The sequence below is a fragment of the Salarias fasciatus genome, chromosome 1 (assembly GCF_902148845.1).
Source record: "Salarias fasciatus chromosome 1, fSalaFa1.1, whole genome shotgun sequence".
Lineage (NCBI taxonomy): Eukaryota > Metazoa > Chordata > Actinopteri > Blenniiformes > Blenniidae > Salarias > Salarias fasciatus.
Genome location: NC_043745.1, coordinates 6124842 through 6145494, shown reverse-complemented (window position 1 = coordinate 6145494; position 20653 = coordinate 6124842). Strand labels below are relative to the sequence as shown.

Genomic DNA, 20653 nt, shown 5'->3' with positions numbered 1-20653 from the left:
TAACAAAGTTAAGTTTATTACTTTGGAGATCTCTCCAGCAGAGGCTGCCAAGCCAATTTGTTGTGAAAAGAGCATCATAATTTATCCAGCTGTTCCATAACTTCAGGCCCCTGGGCATTATTGATATACTCAGATCCACATGCTGAATCTGAACAGCAATGACCTTAAACATCCTTTATATGATGAAATCTTAGAATGGATTCTGTGCTGCTAGGTGAGACTCTGAGAAGCCTGGCTGGACTGTACAGTGGTGTAGTGGAGAGCACTTTCACTTCACAATGAGAGTAACGAGAGTCTCAGCTGGTCCTTCCTGAGTTTGCATGTTTCCCCTGCATGCATTGAACTGAAAGTGATCTAAATTGTGAGTGTGTGTTGGTGGCCTGTCTGAGCTGAAGATGACATTAGTGGCTGTGGTTCATTTGTAAAATCACATTTTTCAAAGTTTGTGTCATTTTCTAGGGAGCCTGACTGACTACTCACCACCACTGCTGGGATAAAGCAGTAATAAAGACTTAATAAAGATAAAGATAGTGACAAACCGGCAATAAAGCAACAATAACAGTGATTAAGCAGCAAAAAAGTTGTGCTGAAGTAGCAATACTGTAGTAATAAAGTAAAAGTAAAGCAGCAGAACAGCAGCGATAAAGGGGAAAAAATGAGAAAATAGCAATAAAGCAGCTGTAAAGAAGGTGTAAAGCAGTGACGTCTGCAGCGCTGCAGCTTGTTTCTTATTTCTTCTTGGTCGCAGGTCCCAGCTGGACAGACGGGACTTTAGCAGGTAAACTGATAATAAGAAGAACAAAAAACAAACAGCGAACAAAGGGATCACTGATGCTCAAATTGCTTTTTACTTCAACTTGAAAGATTGGAATTTCTTGTTATGTTGCCTTATATGATCTCAGAAAAGGGGGCTTCACCTTTAGATTCCAGCAGCAAACAAAGGACAAACCCTTCAGTGATAAGACTGATTTTTTTTCTACACGCCAAAAGCTTCAGATGTCATTTACAGGATATTCATTTACTTAATTAGTACAAACATTAGACTCAAGCTTCATCTGCTTCTTCTGCTTTACTCAGCTGTGTGTGTTGTTGTTGTTGTTGTTTTTAATATTCTCTTTATGGTTGCCTTCATGTCTCAGGGAGTGATCAAACACAAACCTGCCATAAACTCATCATGATGTTTGTTTTATCTGTTCATTTGAAGAACAGTACAGCAGAATGATTTTATCATTTCCAACTAACAGGTCTTTAAAAGTCATTCGTCTGAAGACTGAACTTTCCATAGAAATGACAAAGTTCAAAAGATTGATAACCTGTGTTGAAACACAAACATAAAGTCAGTTGTGTGTTTTGGTTGAACCTCAGTTTAAGGTTGACAGGACGGACATTACTCATTGTGGGGTTTTTCACTCTCACTCTTCTTCTTGAAACTTTCAGTCACTTCAGAAACACACTGCACTCAGATGCTGCTGCATTTCCCAATTTGTCCTGAAGATATCACTGTTGTGTCACTGTAACAGGGAAAGCTGTAATAACTGCCATCGGCTCACTGAGGCAGGAGTGCAGGAGTGACGCTTCAGGGTCAGCGCCGAAACCGTCTCAGCCTCCTGTTCAGGAGAACATGAGCACAAAGGTGTCAGCTCTATCTGAACGCCTTCCTGCTTTACCTTAAATCTGCTGCTGCAGTCCGACCGGGACCCCAGCAGTCATCACAGCTCATCAGTCCTCCACAATGTCTGTTTATATTTCCTTCAAAATCCACCAAATCACATGAACACATGAAAACATGTTCCTGCTGTGGTCTAACACTGTGATTCATTCACAACTGCACCACTCTGCCTCGGTGGTACAGTGGCGCAGTGGTTAGCACTGCTGCCTCAAAGCAAGAGGGTTACCTGCATGTGTTTGCCTGTTCTCCCTGTGTGTTGGTTACTGTCTCTATCAAATCTGTTTTTGTGCTTGTGCATTAGCAATGCAAGTGATGTTCAAAGGGATTGATGGAAGGATGGATGGATGGATGGATGGATGGATGGATGGATGGATGGATTGATAGACAGCACCTTTAATCTTCTGTTTTAATTCCTTCATGGTGTGATTAGGTAGAAAAATTCATTCAACAGTGTTGAGTCTGCTATGTACAGCATGGAGTGACTGTAATTTGACACCTGCCTCGCTCTTCCATCATTATTGCACATCTTGAACTGTGTCTCACCACATTGTGCAAATCTGATCTATCTTGAACTTTTGAGCTTTTTGGACATAAATGTTTATGAACATTCAAAGTTATTTACCTAACACATTATTTAAGGCAATAATATATAGAAAAGTATCATTTTGTAAACTCGTTGCAATCGATTTTTTTTTCTTAATTTTGGAGCACGATCTGACACTTTCAGGTTTATTTTGGATTTTTGTATATAAACAGGGACAATTTTTTTAATAAAAAGAAAATTTTGTTGAACCCAAAGCTGTTGTGGCAGATATTCCCAAATCCCAGCTAATCTTGGCATTTCTCAAGTTTCCATCCAGCCACTTTGTTTCAGTATTCAAACACTGATTGGACGTGTTCATATTGAGGTAACCTGATCACATCTCCAAAGTGTGCGAACACAGCAACACAACCTCCACCCACACAGGGGCAGCTCTCCCCCAGCTGTGAACTCCACCGTCCACACAGAACTAACCAAACAGCGTTATGAGCCCACGGTGGGATTCCTGCTTTGTTTTCGGGCCTCTTCGGACCTGCGAGTCTTCTGAGTGAAGCGCTGCCACCGTCAACACTGCGGGAAGGAAAAGGCCTCCGAGTCCCCGAGCCGTTCAAAGCTCGGTCAGAGCAGCGCCGATTATTTTAGCTGGGTCGTGTTGCAGAATTTGTTGGGACAATAAATAGAGGGTGAAATGCATTTAGCAGTGCGGCAAGAACGGTGGCAAGAAAAAGTATGTGAGCCGTTTAAAACCTCGCAGTTTTTGGCGTTAATTAGTCAAAAGAGATTGGACTCTTTGCCAGTTTGGTATTAATAACCTGAAATAAGGCCTCATTCAAGTGAAAACACATCGAGACAAAGAAAAGTTCCACGTTTACACGACAACGTTTTACATGGAAACAGTAGAAATGCTAAAAACTGTGAAGTTCTCATGCTGGGAGATGAGATGGCACTGTTGTGTGTTTGTAATGAAACCACACAGATGTGCAGAGAACAATCTTCAGTACCGCCACAGACCATCCAGAAGCCCCTCAGAGTTCACGTATTTCCTGTTACCACAGCTTTTCTCGCCGGCGACGCTGAACATGAGTCAGTACACAGTCTTGGACCAGCAGAGGTTCTCTGGGGGAGACAAGTGTCCGAAGCAGCCGTTTTTCTCCTCCTTCTCATCCACTGCCGGTCCATTGGTGAGCTTGTGTGGCTGCTCCATTTCCTCCTCTGTCAGGCTGCTGTCTTCTCCTTCTTCCTCTTCATTGTCGCTTCTTTCGTCTCGCTTTAGCTGCAATGCATGCAGGGGAGAATGTTTACAGTGGAAAAATGGAGGCTTCGGCAGACATTCTGCAAATGAGCTGAAGCAGAATTACATATTGGTACTAATATGAAGCAAGAAGAATAAAGAAAACTGAACATATGGGTCCACGTTTAGGATTTTACACACAATCTGATGGAAATTATCTGTAATTTGCTAATAAAACTTCATTAACTTTCAGTTACTGTATTGGTAGCTTCATGGTAAGAATCTGTTTGGATTACACTGAGGAAGATACTGCACAGCATCAACATTACGTTCATTAAAGACGATCAAAGCGGCTGAGTAAACTTACGTTTCCAAACATAAACTTCTTGATCATGCAGAGGATGAGGTAGGCCCAGAACACGTGCAGGCAGAGCAGGACCACCAGCATCACGTTGAAGAAGTAGTAGCCGAAGAAGGCGGGGTAGTAGAGGACCGGGTAAACCCAGGTGCAGTGGATCAGCCTGAAGCACAGAAATTCACACTCAACCTGAGTCCTGTCATCCACTTGTGTGTCCTGTGTGTTTTACTGATGACAAGTAGACGGTAAAAAACTAACAACACAGCTGCTTAATTAATCCTTCAACGTCCATATCAGGAAAACACAATGAAAACTTTAATTTTTTCCATTTTTACAGACACAATGAAGAATATATGCATGAAAACAAAATATACTGTATCATGTCTTAGTGTATTCTAAGTAATCACACATAATTTAATGGTTTATTGTTTTTTAGGATCTGTTATCTTTTAACGTCAGCAATAGGAAAATGTCTGCATGCGAAATGCGAATGGACAGAGTCTTGGGGGTTTTTTTTATTTTGTAGGAAGAATAAAAATTTCAAAAGCGTTACAAATAGATTGAAAGCAAACTTTGCAGTGTTGAATAATTATGGAAAAAAGTAGGACAATATTAAAATAGACCTCAACAAACTAGTCAGTTCCACATGATTATACCTGTAAAAACATTTTTTTTCCCTCCGTTTCACCTGAGCTGGATGATACACAATAGCGACGTGTAGATGAAGCTTCATGAAGCAGAAGTCTTTATTTTGTGAAGCCACTAGATGGTGCTATCTGTTAAAGTCCTTTAGCCTCTCTCTTAGAACCAGTAGCACCATCTAGTGGCTTCACTAAATAAAGACAGTGCTTCATGAAGCTTTATGAAGCTTCATCTGCACATCACTGTCAACACACCTGCTGACTGGGGCAGCAGCCTCATTAATATCTCCAAAAACATTTATTTTATCAGCAGGAATGACATTAAGAAAACAAATTAAACCAACACACTTTACCAATAATGCATTCTGACATTCTGTTGATTTTTTCTTTTATTATTTTGCTATTTTTTTGCTTGGACAGGTTGACACTATGAACAGAGGTTATGTGGCGTTTACTGAACTGACCCTACATTCACATGGCAGCTTCTTCAAGCCATAACACAAAACTTTGAATTCTGGGGGTCTGATTACACAATAAGCTCACTGAAAAGGTCACTTTTTGAAAACAGCTCCCAAGGTGTAACTTTTCCAAAAACGTTCAGATCCCGTTGCCGTGGAAACGGGGGAAACGCAACTTTTCTGAAACACTGCCACTGTGTATGCACACCACAGCTGGAATAAACAGTTCTTCTGCGCATGAGCGAGTTGTCAGACAACAAACTCCACATGGTGTAAGATGAAAGTGAAATATTTTTGTTTCTCTTCTATACAGTGAAGATTTTCTAGACAAGTGATTAAAGTCCGGCAAGATGAAAATATTAAACATCATCAAAACAGTGTGTAAACCAGTCAGATCCCTGCATTCCCTTCAGGAACTTGTGCGCACTCAGACGATTGCCATTGCCTTTAAGCAGCTGGATTGGTGTAGAAGTAAAGACCGTCTCAGTCTGCACTCAGATCCGGACCCCTCCTCACGTAGGGGTTATTAAACATTATCCCTGCCATACAGGAGACTTGAAAACTTCATTCTTGAAGCAGAGTGTGTGACTTGTGAGCCACCTCGCCATGTGCAAACAGGAATGTGCAGTTGGTTAATGGCGCGCTCACTTTCTGCTGACACACAATAGCAAGGCACCTAGCCTGGCCACGCCTCGTTCACATGAGCGCTCACCGCCACATCAGAGAGGGAGTTCACCACATGTGAAAGGCATAAATTACAAAGGACGCTTCTATTGTGCCTTCACTCATTTTACAAATGTACCTAAATGTGACACCTGATGGTTTTGTTTTGTAACCACGGAAACGTTTTGGGAATGCCACCAGTAGGCCGGAGGTGTGTGGTGTAATAAATGGAGGATAATTGAGATTCTGTCAGAGAAGGATGTATAATTAAAACTCTAGGTTATGATCATAATTCTCTGAATCTAAACCAGGGCGTCAAACATATTTTAGTTCAGAGGTCACATGCACTCCAAAGGTCATCTTGAGTGGGCCAGACCGGTAAAACAGTTCCATAACAACCTTTAGGTTTACACTGGAAAGTCTTATTCTGTTGGGGTTCATGGTATTAAAATGATTAGAATGTTTTTATTTGCACCTTCTGGTGCAAAATACAGTGAAATATCCAGAAAACTCCTCCTGCAGCTGTGGCTTCATGCATGTTTTCAGAAACTCACTCTGACAGCATGGCTTTAAGGCCAGTTTGATATCACCAAGTTGCTAGTTTTCATGGTAGTGTCACTGAAATCTCAGCTCGGGATTCATTGATGTGATGTGTCTGTTCGGAAATTTGTGAAAAAATGTGCCCATATGTCTTTTGAAAACAGTTTGAAGCACTACGTGACTGCTGGAGAGGTGAAAATGTGCTGACTAGGATCAAAACTGAGACACAACATGAGCGCATTGGGATATTCCAGAAAGCTTTATGCTAAAAACAGGCAAAAAAGGTGTTAAAGAACAATTCACTGAGGAAGAATGGATTGAAATTTGCTGAACCCAGTCAAACGCAAACTAGCTTCAGGATGTTGAGAGTGTTAACTAGAAAAAAATAAGGTCAGATTTTTCATAACTCCAAAGACTGGAAAGGAAAACTGACCGAATATAGAACTGAAAAACACTGACACTACCAAAACTGAAATAAGGATGTTTGTTCATACACATATACGCTGGTGGTTTAATACAGTTTCAGTTCTCGCCGTTTCCTTGTACCATCAAACTCTGATGAGTGAGGGAACATTTGAATGTTCCACTGAGGTGCATTTAACCAACGTGTTAGTCAAGTTGACTGAGGTAGAAATGAAAATGTTGTGTGGTCAACTAAATTCAAATTGTATTCTGCAGCCATGCAAACATCTCCTCTGTCTATCCAGAGCAATTATACTGAAGTATTTGCATGCATCGTACAGCTTTCCAGCTTTGAACATCCAGCTCACGGGCCAAAACTGGAAAGTAGGGTGCAAATGACCCAATACTGAGTATTCAAGCCAGCTGGAGCTCATTTTTCCACTTGGAGTAACACTGTTCCAGTGCAAGTAGAGGTCATGAACTACTGCTAAACTACTCCCCATAAATGGATATCAAACTCACGAGTGGAAACTGATATAATACCAGAATGCAAATCATGTAAAATAACGCTTCAGTCATTTGGCCCATTTGCTTTGATGAACCTGGAATCATTTCCATTTCACGCAAATCACTTCAAGCTGAAAAGACTTGGGTCATTTTTTATTGCATCTGAGTCAGTAGGTCAATCCAGCCTTAAGCGAAAAGGAGGCAGTTATTGTGGCGAGAGATAATTTGACTTTCTGATCGGATATTTTCCTCCTCAGTATTGATCTTTTCTTTCCTTCTATGTGTTTTTGAGGGAGAACATGGAGTTAGTTGTTATAAGTCATAGCAATCACTTTGGTTTGACTCAAATGAGCTGAAATTTGATTATAAGTGGCTTTAAAAAGTGTTTTTCATTCACTCATTGAGCAGGATATTCTAACAATGTGTTACATACAAACACAGAAATCAATGAATGGATCTCTCAGCTTACCAAAATGGAAAGATGACCAGTCGCGTGACCATGAACACGATGGCGAACAGAACAAAGAGAGCTTGGCAGGTTTTCTCCCATTTGGCATAGTTGAATAATTTGGCAGACTAAAAGAAAAAACAATGTCATTGGTAATCAATTATACTCAAAACAACAAAGATGGAAAATGAAGCTTTTGTGATTTCCTTGCTCAAAATAACTTCATTCTGAAATCATGATGAGGGTTCGATCTACTAAACGCTTTCGTGTAAACAGCGTTTTGACCTTCTGTGGTCATGATCTGAGACCTTCCTCTAACTTCTAATGTCTGCAGTACAGTTTTAAGTATGACATCTATAATAAATGGCTAATTAGTTCCAATCAACACGCAGAGCCGTTTAAACCAACAGGTGCTCTCTGACCTCAAGGAGAACATCAGAAGCATCATGGACGAGCATGACCAGCGTTCCTATCCGAATGTAATTGACGAACCAGGAGAACGACAAGAGGACCAACGTGGCCAAGTGGTGGATGATCTGCTCCCTGAAGTCCTGGTGGCAGAAAAACTACAATCAATCATGAGGCGGTTGACGTTTTGGCTTCTTGAACCGAAGCAAAGATTAAACCCACAAAACAATACTTATTTACATGATTTCCTTCACTGAGGCTAAAGTCTCCTGGCCAGTGTAGTGCTGAAGCTGTATAACTCTCCTCTGGGACAAATCAGTTGTGATAGAACAAGTTACATCTGTCACTATGAGCAGTAAATGCACAGCATGTTTATGTAACACATAGTCCAGTGCTCCTTAATTAGAGAAACTGAAAGATGCTTTCAGATGTGACCAAACGTGTTCGTCTGCACAGCAGAGCTGAAGCGTGTTGACCTCCGTCCACTCACCTTTCTCTTGACATCAAAGGCAACACTGATGAGAAGACCGCCGTAGAAGCTCATCTCCAGAATATAATACCAGTACTGAGAATCCAGCATGGACTGCAGACAGACAGACAGACACGGGAACAGACACAGAGTGAAGAAAACCAGGGCGGCATGTAACGGCATGACCTGAATACAGCGGCAGATGTGGCTTCAGGCTGTGCTCTTTTCATCACAAAGGAACTTTAGAAGAACCTATTGTCCTCCTAGAGACGTCAGCTCCATTTACAGGCTGATAATCGAGTTTGGTCAAGTGATGTGTGGTTTCGACAAAGTATCAGCCAGAACATTATCATTATCATCATTTGTCATTTACAACAATGGTGATATTTACATCTTTTAGCCAGACTGGACCCTGATGGGCCATTTCTATCCATACATTTAACATAACTGTTGTAAAAGGAGCAAAAACAGGCCATCACAGCAAAATGTGCAATATGAAAACAACAAAGTATACAAAAAACCTGCTTTGGAAAGCCCGTCCAAACTTCTCTTGTGTCATAAAGCCATTCTTTCTGCAAAAACATAAAGGTAGAGAAGATTATGTGAAGTTGTCATTTAAGAACAAAGGAGTACAAAACAAAGCTAAAGGGTTTCAGGCAGCAGCCTCGAGTTAAGTAGCCTTTCACTTCGGATCATAGCTGCCTTGAAATGCTTCTCACAATATTCTAATGTAACATGGAGTTACTCACATCATACAGCGCTACTATTCCCCCAATGAATGCAGACAAGTAGAAGACAAACCTCCAGCTGCGGGGAGCAGAGAGGACACAGTCTGGGTTACACAGCGTGAAGATAATCACCACCGACACACACAGATAAGCAGAGCAGTGACCTGGCTTCTCTGAACTTCTTGAGGACTCCGGGACGGTCCTGTCCACGTCTTCTTCTGAACCAGCGCTCCACTTGTCTCACCGACAAATTGCTTTTCTTCGACAGGCCGTCAATTTCACTCTGGGAAGGTAGAAAACACACTCAAATACATCAAACTGTGTTCAGTAGAGAGAATTTCTCAGAAATATGATTTTTTTTTTTTTTAATTTGGAAAACACAAAAAGATGCAAAAATAGCCAATCCTGTCATTTTGAAATTAATAATGAAATGTCCAATCTGAATCGGAAGACAAGAACTAAAATATCTAACTAATATTTGACTATAAAATAATGTTTTCTGACATATTTCTCTTAAAAATATATATTGGCAATGTTCAAATTCCATAATTTGTTGGTGTACTTAATGGATTCAGTACCAGAGGGAGTGAAGCAGCTTCACAGCATGATGGTACCTCCACCGTGCTCTATCTGGTGGGCTGGACATTACACTATGGACTTCATTTTGTGGCCTATAAAAAAAGTAAAATTTCTGATTCAACAATAAAAGTTTTCTTTAAAGTGTAAATATAATTGTGACAACCTCAGAGCAGATAAAAGCTTTCACTACCCCAATAAGGGACACGAGACCAAGAGCTGACTGGATCTTCTGTTGTGTAATGTGGCTGACAATAAAATAAAATGCAATATCTTCCAAAACTAGCATGATCGCTAAGTTAACCTCGCCAGTTAAACATGTTCTTGGCCAAATTCCAAACGCGTTTTTGATATTTTCATTTGATGTTTGAGACACGTGTTTACAGATTTATACAAACCACTGATAGAACTGCTAAAACTAATCAAGGACTTTGGTTACCTGAGCAGGATTTCTACCCTGAGTGGTGTAGTGCAGCTCCAGGATGGGGTTTTTCTCTGCTTTCAGGGGTGCTTTGTGCTTGATTCCAGCAACAGCAGCAAGTGGAGTGGCTATCCACCTGAAAGACACACAGACAGAATCCAGGGTCTGGAGCACATCTATAGTAATAAAGACACCTGTACTTCACTGGATATGTTTATTAACATTGTTCTAAATAGTCACATTATAGCAGTTGTGGCAGCAGAAAATGTCAGAATAGTATATTTCTGCAGTGAAAAATCTATATAGTTTCAGTTAAATGAAGCAAATTCTAAATGTTAAATCTCACAATCACTTTGGTATTCAGCATTTACCTTCACACACTGAAACACACATACTTTGGAGGAATAATATGACACTGGGAAAACAAGCTGTGAGCCTGTCTCACTGAGATATCTTGGTAATCTTCCGTTTTCTTCATTCCTTAGAGTGGTTCAATGCCTCCAGTACCAGATGCAGCATGAAGGTAGTTCCTCCATGTATTTTAGTCCGCAGTCTGGACTTGTCTTTCAAGGCTTCATTTAGCATAGTATAAATAAAGTGATGCTTTAAATTCCAAAGAGCTCTACTTTGGTTTCATATGTCGATCGAACATCATGGAAAGACTGCAGGGAACCTTTAAAACTCAAAATACCAACAAATCTTTAATGGGATTCCACAGGGTTTCCTCCTCGGGACCTTACTTTTCTGTCTTTATGTGTTATTGTTTGAATGGACAATCAGTGAATACATAGAGCTTATTCCCATCTTCATGCTGATGACACCCAATTCATAAAAGAAGCAGAAAGGTCTAATAAACAGAAGATCAGAATTGTCTAATAATTAGCAGTAGTGGCATGCTGGGAGGTGTACGAACCTTTCAAACAGATATCTGATGAGCAAAAAGCAGAAGGCGTAGGGAACAGTAACATAGAGATGTGACGGCTTGGCATAGACCCGACCCTCCTTGTCCTCCAGATCAGCCCAGGAAAGCTCTTTGGGGAGCCAGATCCCATCCGACCAGAACCACTCGTACAGCGTGTGAAGCATGGCTGGTCCTCAGGAGAGCCACTGGATCCTGCAGAGACAAGAGCGGGTGAGCACAGGACAACCGGCACCACGATAACCAGTTAAATCTTCAGGAAGTGATGTAGTTTCTCAACTTGTTACTAAAAGTAAAAAAAAATAACTCGATAAAACTGCAAATTGTTGTTTCTTACAGTTTCGCTCTTTGGACTATTTGAATCATTTAATGACTGACTCACTCATTAAAGCCAGCTGAAATCAACTGGGAATGAAACACTTGTGCAAACAATGTTTTCAACGACACACACTCCTCACTGACCGTCAAAGTAGACTAGTTAGTAGCAGAAAATATTTATCACAGCGAAGCTGACATTTAATTCACTTCCCTTATATCACAGGATACAAGATAATTAAGTGATGTTCATTGAGCTGTTAGGAGGAGAATTAAAGAGCCGCTTCTCCAGTAAACAGGAGTTTCATGAAAGTATATCCAACATGTAATTCTTCATTTCGATTCTTCTTCATTTACAGTATTTTCGAATAAGTATATAACAAAAAAAAAAACATACATTTAAAACAATGTCCATTTCATATACAAGCTTGAAACAGAAAAACACTCCAAAGGAAAACAAGCAAACAAAGCTGATTAAACTGAAAAAGTGTATACGAGGAAGAATTTTAATGCCAAATCTTTTCAGTAATTGTATATCACAACTACAGAAATGCAAAATTCAGCCAAGACAAAGACAATATAATTCAGGCCGTTTACATGACAATGTTTTCAAGTGAAAACCCAAGACTTTTGTCTCATTTTGTAAGTCTGCAAACATGACAGCAGACACTGAAAACAAAACTTTGGTCATTTGAAAACAAATTTCCTGGTCCTGGTCCCTGTCCAGATTTTCCTGGACTTGGTAGTTTTCGAGTTGACAGACACCGTAATCCAACTTGGCAGTCTGCCCATATAAATGTCCATGTTCTCCTGTTGCTCATGTTTATAGCGTATTGTTCCAGCAGCACCCACTAGTGGCCCATCAGGAAAACTACAGCATTTTCAGTGTTTCTGTCATGTCTGTGTAAACAGACATTGTTTTCAAAATGTTGCTGTGTAAACACATAACTTTACTGAGATAAAAAGTCAAAAATGATGTTATTTCCACTTGAAACATAATGTTCTAAATGGGGTCTTAATCCAGGATTTACTATATGATACCTATTAATTCATCAAGCGTCTCTCATTACTTATTATTCCAAACAATATGAAGAAGAACACTGGAAATTACTTTGACTCAATAGTAATACTTTGAAAATGAGTTGAATGTTTACTTATGAATGTGGCCAAAAAGCTTCAGAAATAAGGAAGTAGAATACTCCATCAACTCCCATGTTCCAGTCTCAGCTAGTTGAAGCATAAACAACATAATGAGAAAACTTCTGGTGGATATAGTCCAGAGTGAGAAACCTGAAATAAAACTATATCTATTTTTATTTCTAATAGTGGCAAGATGTTGATTTTCTTTTTTAAATAATAAAATGAAAAGTAGCATTTTCACGCAATGACTCGAGCAGGGAGAGTTCACAGGGGGTCGAAACTTGGACAACTTGGCTCAAAAGAGTTCGGAGCAATGTGGAAAATGTAAAAAGTACCAATGACAATGTACTGATATGTTGAGATTTTTGCCTCACAGTATGTGGTAAATGCAAGAGAAAAGGATGCCTAAGGATTTTGAACTTTCTTTCAGGGACCAAATAGAGACCATTTTGATATTCAGAAGGCAATATGACAAGATAATTTACTATAAATAAAATAAAAATTACCCTAATTCTGAACGGTTCCTTTTGCTTAAGTGCAAATAACTATCAGTAGTTAAAATTGCATTTCGATTTCCTTTAAACAACACCTGAACAAAGGATAACTTTGCAAAGTAAATTGAAATTTAAATAAAGTTAAATTTAAAACAGTATTCCTACAGGTGCCAAAAACAGTGAAGCTCATCTACAGAATCTTTATGTGTATTTGAGAATGGAAAAAATCAGAAAAATAAACAAGATTTTCCTCACTGATCAATTCATCTGTGAGGATTATATCTCACAAGCACAATATGATTTATTACCTTTGAAGACAGCTGCTTTGGAAGACATTTCTTCACCTGGCTCACCACAAACTTTCATTTGTAAACTTTATCATTTGAAGTTATTTTCTGTGTTTTGCCTCAAGCTTAGAGTTTTTGACCGATTGTCTTTAGAACTTTCCGGTGCTCAGTGCTCGGTTTGCTCAAGCAAATGAACAGGAAATACTGTTTCCAGCATGCAAACGCTCTAATGCACGTGAGTCCTTCATTTGGATGCTCCTGCTCAAACCTGACGTCACTTACAGTGTTTATTCTGAGTAAACTACCTACAAACCACACACAAACCTGAAGCCAAGTGTATTTACATGAGTAAAGTTCAGCGCTCTTCATGCAGGAGCTCTTTGGGTCCATGCAACAGACAACTCCACTTTCTCCTTTTCTTAATCTTTTCAAAAATTCTTCCTCTTTGGAAGGTCATTAAACCATGTGTTGGGCTGGTCTTGATGCATAATTGACACCCCTGCCTTTGAGTCATGACTCTGGAGGAAAACTGTTGTTACGCAGTTACTACAGCCTCATAGTTCAATCACAGTAGCAGCACTTCAGAAAAATCACGTTTTCTTCTGTTTCCATGGAGACAAAGTCAGCGTTGTTTTCAAAAAGGTGCATTTTCAGTGACCCTGAGCACCGCTGTCGTGTAAACAAACAACCAGAATAGAACAAAAGTCTGTTTTCACTTGAAAATGTTCTTATGTAAAGTTTTTTCTTCCCCACAACAGCAGTTGACTTCTGTCTCTGTTTTCCAAACATGGCCAGCATGTGCTTAAAAACAACAACAGCACCTTTTCAAATTTATACCATTTTCTTGGTTTGATAGTTTGAAAAGTTTGAAAGCTAGGTTATACTTAATAAAAAAGGACAGATGTGTTTCCTGATTGGATAAAAGAGTGTCCAACCAGCCCAGTGCACTCACTCACTCACTCACTCACTCACTCACAGATGTTGTAGTTTGTGTAGTGTACATAAAACTCTATTTCCTAAACAAATATTGACCCAGTGATCCCTCCCTCATTCCCAGATCCTCTCCACGCCTTTTTAACAGCCCACTCACTCACTCACACACACTCCCTCACACTCCCACACATACACACACACACACACACACAGACACAGACACACACATACAACACAAACACAAAGAGTGGAGAGAGGGAGAGAGGACAAGAGGGGGGAAAAAAATGCAAAAGCTGACAATGAAAGCTGCGGTGGCAGCTTAGCAACATGCGATCACAAGCGAGGGCAGTTAATAATGGAGTGTGTGATGTCAGTGTGTGTTTGGGAGGTAAATTATATGTGTAGACTGACAGGGCGAGATCGGCCTGACAACTGGTCTGTTCAGCGCTCTGCAGACCTGCAGGGAATACGCCACTGTTCACTCCTCTGCCGGCCTGTTCGCCTGTTTGTCCTCTGTGAAGGCACCGAGGCATCGTTTTATCCAGACCTTAACAGTCCTCTTTCACCTGAAATAAACTGATCTCCAGAGTGAGGAGAAAGTAAACACACTGCAGCAACAATGTCAAAGTGCTCCAAAGTGCCCGTCCACATGAGGGTTTCTTATTTAATTAAATAAAGGTTAAAATCCTCTAAAACGTGTTAGTTCATAATGAAAGAGAGGACATGTGTCCACTGTCTTGGTAATTTTAAAAGAATTCCCTCCATGGATGTTTACTTCAACTGAACAATATAGTTTAATGTGTCCCCGGTCAATAAAAAAATCCCCACTCACTGCTGCACTCGTCATAGTTTACCCTTTAAATGTCTTTCAAAAAAATTGTTGAGTTTAATGAGTTTTACTTTCTTTTAAAAAAAATGTTGATTTAACAAAGACAGTAATAATTAAAAACTATCTGGTTCAAACTGGCCAAAACTACAGTTAAGTGCCGTTTATACAGTCTTTACAAGTGTGATAAACCAAACCTTCAGTTTGTTTTGGGTGTCTGTTTACATGACAACAGTGCTCGGAGCCACTAAAAATGCAACTTCTTTAATACGGTTTTCAAGGTAGAATTTTTTAAAAAAAACAACCAACAGCAGCAACGAACAGTCCTCCTGGAAAACTTTCATGACCAGTGTTGCTGCCATTTCCCTGTACACGTACAATATTTTCAGAAAGTTGCCCTGTAATCTCAAAACTTTTCTTTCACGACAATGCAAATAACTGATTTTTCTGTTTAGATGTTGTTGTGTAATAGTTTTGGCAGTTTCGTTTCAGAAAGGTTTTGTGTTTTTTGCACAGCTACATTTTGAAAGCGACATCCTTTCACACGGTGAAAATAATGTAGTTTTCATGTTGGGCCACTAGAGGGTGCTGTTAGTTGTATTCGTAATAAAACCACACACGTGCAGAGAACTAAATGTTACAAGGTTATTGATATAGACAGAGAGAACAGCAAGCTGGATTGCTCTTTCAGATGACTCTAAAAAAACTCTAAAACTACCAAGTCAGGAGGTAAACGTTGTTGTTATTGTTCAGCTACTCACACACACACAGCGGAGCAGCAGCAGCGGTGCACAGGTGCAGCTGCAGAGTTTTCAACCAGCTGTGTTTTCAGTGACTCCGAGCATCGTCGTCGTGTAAACAGACCCCCCCCCCAAACACAATGAGAAGTGTTGCTTGAAGATGTTGTCACATAAACAGGAGTTCTAGTTTCTGCAACAGACTTTAACAGGAGCTTCTCCAAGTCTTCTAATCCTGAACACATTTCTCTGAAACGTGGATCAAAATAGTTTACAAAAATTGCCTTAAATAAACATTTTAATTAATGTTATTAATTTAATTTTGTGCATTAACCTAGAGGAATGTATTATTTTAATGCAGCTATTGTTCCTGTCTGACAAAATTAGGATCAAAGTTAAATGTACCACTGCAAATTACCCAAGTATTGCCAAAATATTTTTGAAGAAAACCTTTCACCTGTTCAGTTTTCTATTTCTGTGTTCAAATATAATCATCGTTTAGTCCCAGAAGAGAAAAATCCAAAAGTGGCATCAGTATTTTCTCAGTGTATCAAACTCAGAGCGGAGTTTGATTGATCCGGGGCCAATCCAGCACCGTCTGCTTGAATCCATAACTGACTGCAGGGCAGAGTGAAAGTGGTCATTTTCCCAGCCAGTGCTCTAAACTTGCACATGCGCCTGCACACATGAGCAGGTTGGGCCGAACAAAAAAAAACAGGTGTGTTCAGGAACATTGGTGGTAAATTGCTGTTCTGAGGCAACTGTAAGTGGCTGCCTGAAGCGACCCGCTGAAATCCGGTTTGGAGGGGAAGGTGTGGTGTCCTGTGTGGGTTTTAATGCAGATCAACATCAGAACACACCAGAAGTCATTAAGACCTGACGCTCTTGTTTACAGCATGCGGTCATGATAACATGACTCAGGACGGGATTTGAAACGAGACGGTGTTTTGTCTCTATTTCAGACGAGCTGTCGCACAGAAACAGTTAATTTGTTGCGCTGAAGTCCTGAGCTCCAGCTGTCGATTTCACTGTCATCACTGAACTTGGAGGAAACTCCCAAATTATGTCAGTGGCAATTAAAGAAAATAAAAACCAACCTCTTGAAAAATGCATCACTATTTGCACACAGACTAACCACTGTTCAAACATCCAAAGTAGACTTTAACATGAGACACACCCTGAATGCACCAGTGCTTTGGACTTTAGACTGAGAAACAGCACTCATGATGCTTCAGCAGCTTGTTGCTTCCTGGCATCAGTAACAACTCTCAGAAGATTTTAAAATTATGGCAATGCAGAAGATAGAAGCCAAGGAAGAACATGCAAACTCCATTCAGAAAGACTGAAATCCTCTCTCTGTCAGCTTTAATGAACTCGTGTGACATTGTAAAGATCGTCATTTCGTCATTTGTAATGATCAGGTGTAAAGAAATGTAAAGCTGTATTGAGTCTGTGAAAAGATAAAATGTTCGTCACTCTGAAAAACTACAGGCGGACAGCTGAGAAATAACTGCTTTTTAAAAAGCTGCTTGTGGATTTAATCATAAACGTTTACATAACCAAGAGAAAACAGATTAAAGACCTAAATGTTGGATGATCATCATTCAAACCCTTGCATTACTTTTTGATGATATGTCTTTAAAAAAAAAAAAAAAACGCACGGCATTAAAAAAGAGACAAAACCATGTTGTGGAAATCATGGCGTTCACTCTGAACACTCCTGATTACCATTGTCTGTCAACACAGCGCAGCACTGCAACCACAAATGTAGGTTACAGGAAGAAGAAACGTGATATGTATTGTTTTCCATCAGAATCTGAAGTGAGCGGTTCAAAAAGCAGCATCAGGGTGAAGGTGCTTTAGTGCAAACGACGTTAATGGGTCGCAGATGAGAAGACTCCATTAAAATGTGTATTTTAAACACCTTCCACTACAATAAAAGCCTCCTCTCCTTCTGTGAAGAGCTCCATTGTTGCAGGAAGACGATACCAGACGACTGTCTGCTTGTTTTTTAACAGCACGGATCAGTAATGCAGGAGTTTCTGTTGCTGCCTTGAAGTTACGCAGAGAAAACTCTTCACTGTCCACTTTGAAAAGAAATCTTAAACCCCATTTTTATTCCCTGGCTTTTAACCCAGATTGACACTACACTCCTGTTTTCATTGATTTTAACTGCAGTTTACCTTATACACTATATTTGTAGGTTTTTATAAATCATGCACTGAGTTTCTTTCTAGTAAAATAGAAAATCCAAATAATTTAATGTATGATTTGTAAAATGATAATAATCAGTTATGATTATGTAATAGTATCAATTGCATCTGTGTGTATTTGTAGCCTATTTAATTGATTTTCCATATGTTAAACTAAATAAGAAATAATTCAGTGAAACTGTGTTTGGATGTATATAAGAAGTTTAATTTTGACACATTTGTTCTACAGAAATTACAGCTTTTTCTTAGTTTGGGGGGAAAATGTGAAGTTATTTGACGCTGTGTCATTAGTTAGTTCACAGTTAAAAGACTGGATGTTTCCAGCATCAAGCCTGTTTGGTTGTTTTTTAGTTTGTTGACTTGAGGATCGAGCTCGAAACTTTAAAGGAGGAATAAAACTCTTGTCTCACCTTGAGAAAAAACCCACAGACCTGTTTTCATGACCTCAGGCTTCAGAGAAAACGGCGCTCTTTCCTGGTCTGCTGACTGTTTGTATAGTGTTTCAAGTGACATTAAAGGAGATTTGCCTGCAGTCAAAGTACCTGTCACTCCACTTTTCCATAGCTGCTGGCTCTCGAAAGGATCAACACAAAGAAAGCTTGAAACCTGTCAAATTAAGACAGAAAAAAAAAAGGAAAAAAAATCCCCTCACAATGAATGTAGAGCTCAATCTTTGGATTTTGGAGCGTGGCGGACCACACAGCTCGGCTCTCGCTCTGTTTGTGAGAACAGAGAGTTCATTCATCCCAACCCGGCCGTGACAGAGCTGGCACAGGCTGAGAGTCAACCTGACTAACTGCAGGATGTCCTTGGATCAAACGGCCGCTCCGCCTCAGCTACTGGCGATCCCAGGCCGGAGCGGCGCGGGGAACCTCCAAGGTCAGAGTAAAGCGAAAGGCTCACCTCTCCGGTGTCAGGGCCGCACGGCGCAGCAGGGCAGGGCTGGTGTTTCCACAGCGGCTCGCTGCTGCTGTTTGCTGTGGGAAATGAACCTGGATGGTAGGATCCTGCCCTCCTCCTCCTCCTCCTCCTCCTCCTCCTCCACCCTCCTCCACCACCAGCCGCCAGCCTCTCTTTGTCTCACATTCTTCAGGGCTGCACCCAACAGCCACAATTACCTGGGGAGGGTTTCTCCCCCTGCAGTCCAGGAAGTGCAGGTAGGCCACACACACACACACACGTACACACACTCACACACAGGGCTGGAGGATCTAATAACACTGTTTGCACTGTGTTCCTGATAAAGAACAAAAGCAAGTTCTCCCACAGAACAAATCTTCCACTGAGATAACAGAAACTCTGCTGACTCTGGAAAACAGCTTCAAACAGTTTGAAGGATGAACTCAATACGATTCACGCTTTCTTTTGAAGACTTAAACATAAAATAATGATGCAGTAATTATGAATTACATCATTAAAATCCCTGTTCATGCTCATGCATCAAAGACAGGAAAGAAGGGAAGGAAGGAAATGAAAGAAAAGTCTGTTTTCACATCAGCACATGAGTCTACAGTCACAGTCATCTGTTGTCGGGGTGAGCCCCGGGGCAGGCAGGTGAACGTCACACAGGTCAAGTCACAGCTCCACTATAACACCACTATATACACACCAACGCCTGCATTTTCAATTACAATTCAAAATTGATAAGTAAAAAATCAAATGATGTTTCCTTTGTAAACCCAGCAGGGGAGAAACAGACTCATAACCACATCGGTCTGTAATGGAGCCGATAGGACAGTTAAAATATTCACTTAACTTATATATTTTTCTTTCTTTCAAAGGGTTTGTAAAAGACTTAATTCTCTCATTAATTGAAGTGATCACCTGATTGTATTACTTTAACGCTGCGACTAATACTTCACTGTGTTTACAATGGGCTCCATCCCTGTGTGGTATGAGCAGGGTGTGTGTGTGTGTGTGTGTGTGTGTGTGTGTGTGTGTGTGTACTGAAAAAACACACAGTGTGCCAACAGTCACCGTCAGGCTGAATCAATAGTGCTGTTTGACGACACTCCTAATGATTAACCTGATCGTTACTGGACGGTTAAAATTGAGTCCCCGTTCACACGACACCAAGTGAAAAACAGAAAACTTTCAGAAAATTCTGGGGCGTTTACGCGACAAGGGTGCTCAAAAACCTTGAAAATGCAACTTCTTGAAAACTCTCCAACTCCATCTCCAGGTGGACAGAGGAAAACTACTGAAAAGCTGCGACTGTTGGCCACAGGTGGAGTTAAGACTTCCTCTGCACACGATGTGAGAGTAGCAGACTCCAAATGTCTCTTCTCTCATTGTTAATGTTTATACCACTGAAGAGTAAATGAAGTTTCATGAAGCTTCATGAACCACTGTCTTTATTTTCTGAAGCCACTAGATGGAGCTATTGGTTCTAAACCATCTAGTGGCTTCAGAAAAGAAAGACAGAGGTTCGTGAAGCTCCACAAAGCTTCATCAGCACATCACTGGTTTATAGCCTGTTTGTTTTCATAACTAAACCAAGAACAGCACCCCTAGTGGCCCTACCTGCTCACTACATCGACGTCAGCGTTTCCACTGTTTCCGTATAAACGGACGTCATTTTCAAAATGTGCAAAACATTTCTGAATGTTGTGAAAGCAGGGCTGAAGACTGAACCGACTGAAAACTACGTTGTGTTAAAAGTGTTCTGTTGTATCTTCGAGTGTAGTTTATGAAGCAGGAGGACCTTGAAGACCCTCTGGGTCGTTGTG

The 20653-nt window shown here is 40.4% G+C and overlaps 1 protein-coding gene across 1 annotated transcript; it reads right to left on the bottom strand.

Moving 5' to 3' along the window:
- Positions 1 to 2384: 2384 nt before the first annotated feature.
- Positions 2385 to 18975, bottom strand: cers3a (ceramide synthase 3a). The gene is made up of 11 exons (XM_030090263.1): positions 18828 to 18975; positions 10974 to 11174; positions 10079 to 10196; positions 9228 to 9346; positions 9085 to 9142; positions 8857 to 8907; positions 8357 to 8449; positions 7881 to 8009; positions 7480 to 7586; positions 3809 to 3962; positions 2385 to 3483 (listed from the first exon to the last, which is right to left on the bottom strand). Exons 2-11 carry the CDS (start codon positions 11144 to 11146, stop codon positions 3295 to 3297), a joined length of 1191 nt encoding a protein of 396 aa, XP_029946123.1. The 5' UTR covers positions 11147 to 11174; positions 18828 to 18975; the 3' UTR covers positions 2385 to 3294.
- Positions 18976 to 20653: the final 1678 nt, after the last annotated feature.

Coding starts and splice junctions, on each gene's coding strand:
- cers3a (XM_030090263.1), bottom strand. CDS start 11,146: ATGCTTCACACGCTGTACGAGTGGTTCTGGTCGGATGGGATCTGGCTC. Junction 9,143..9,227: donor AAGAAGTTCAGAGAAGCCAG/GTCACTGCTCTG, acceptor TGCTCCCCGCAG/CTGGAGGTTTGTCTTCTACT. Junction 3,963..7,479: donor CTGGTCATCTTTCCATTTTG/GTAAGCTGAGAG, acceptor TCTGTGCTTCAG/GCTGATCCACTGCACCTGGG.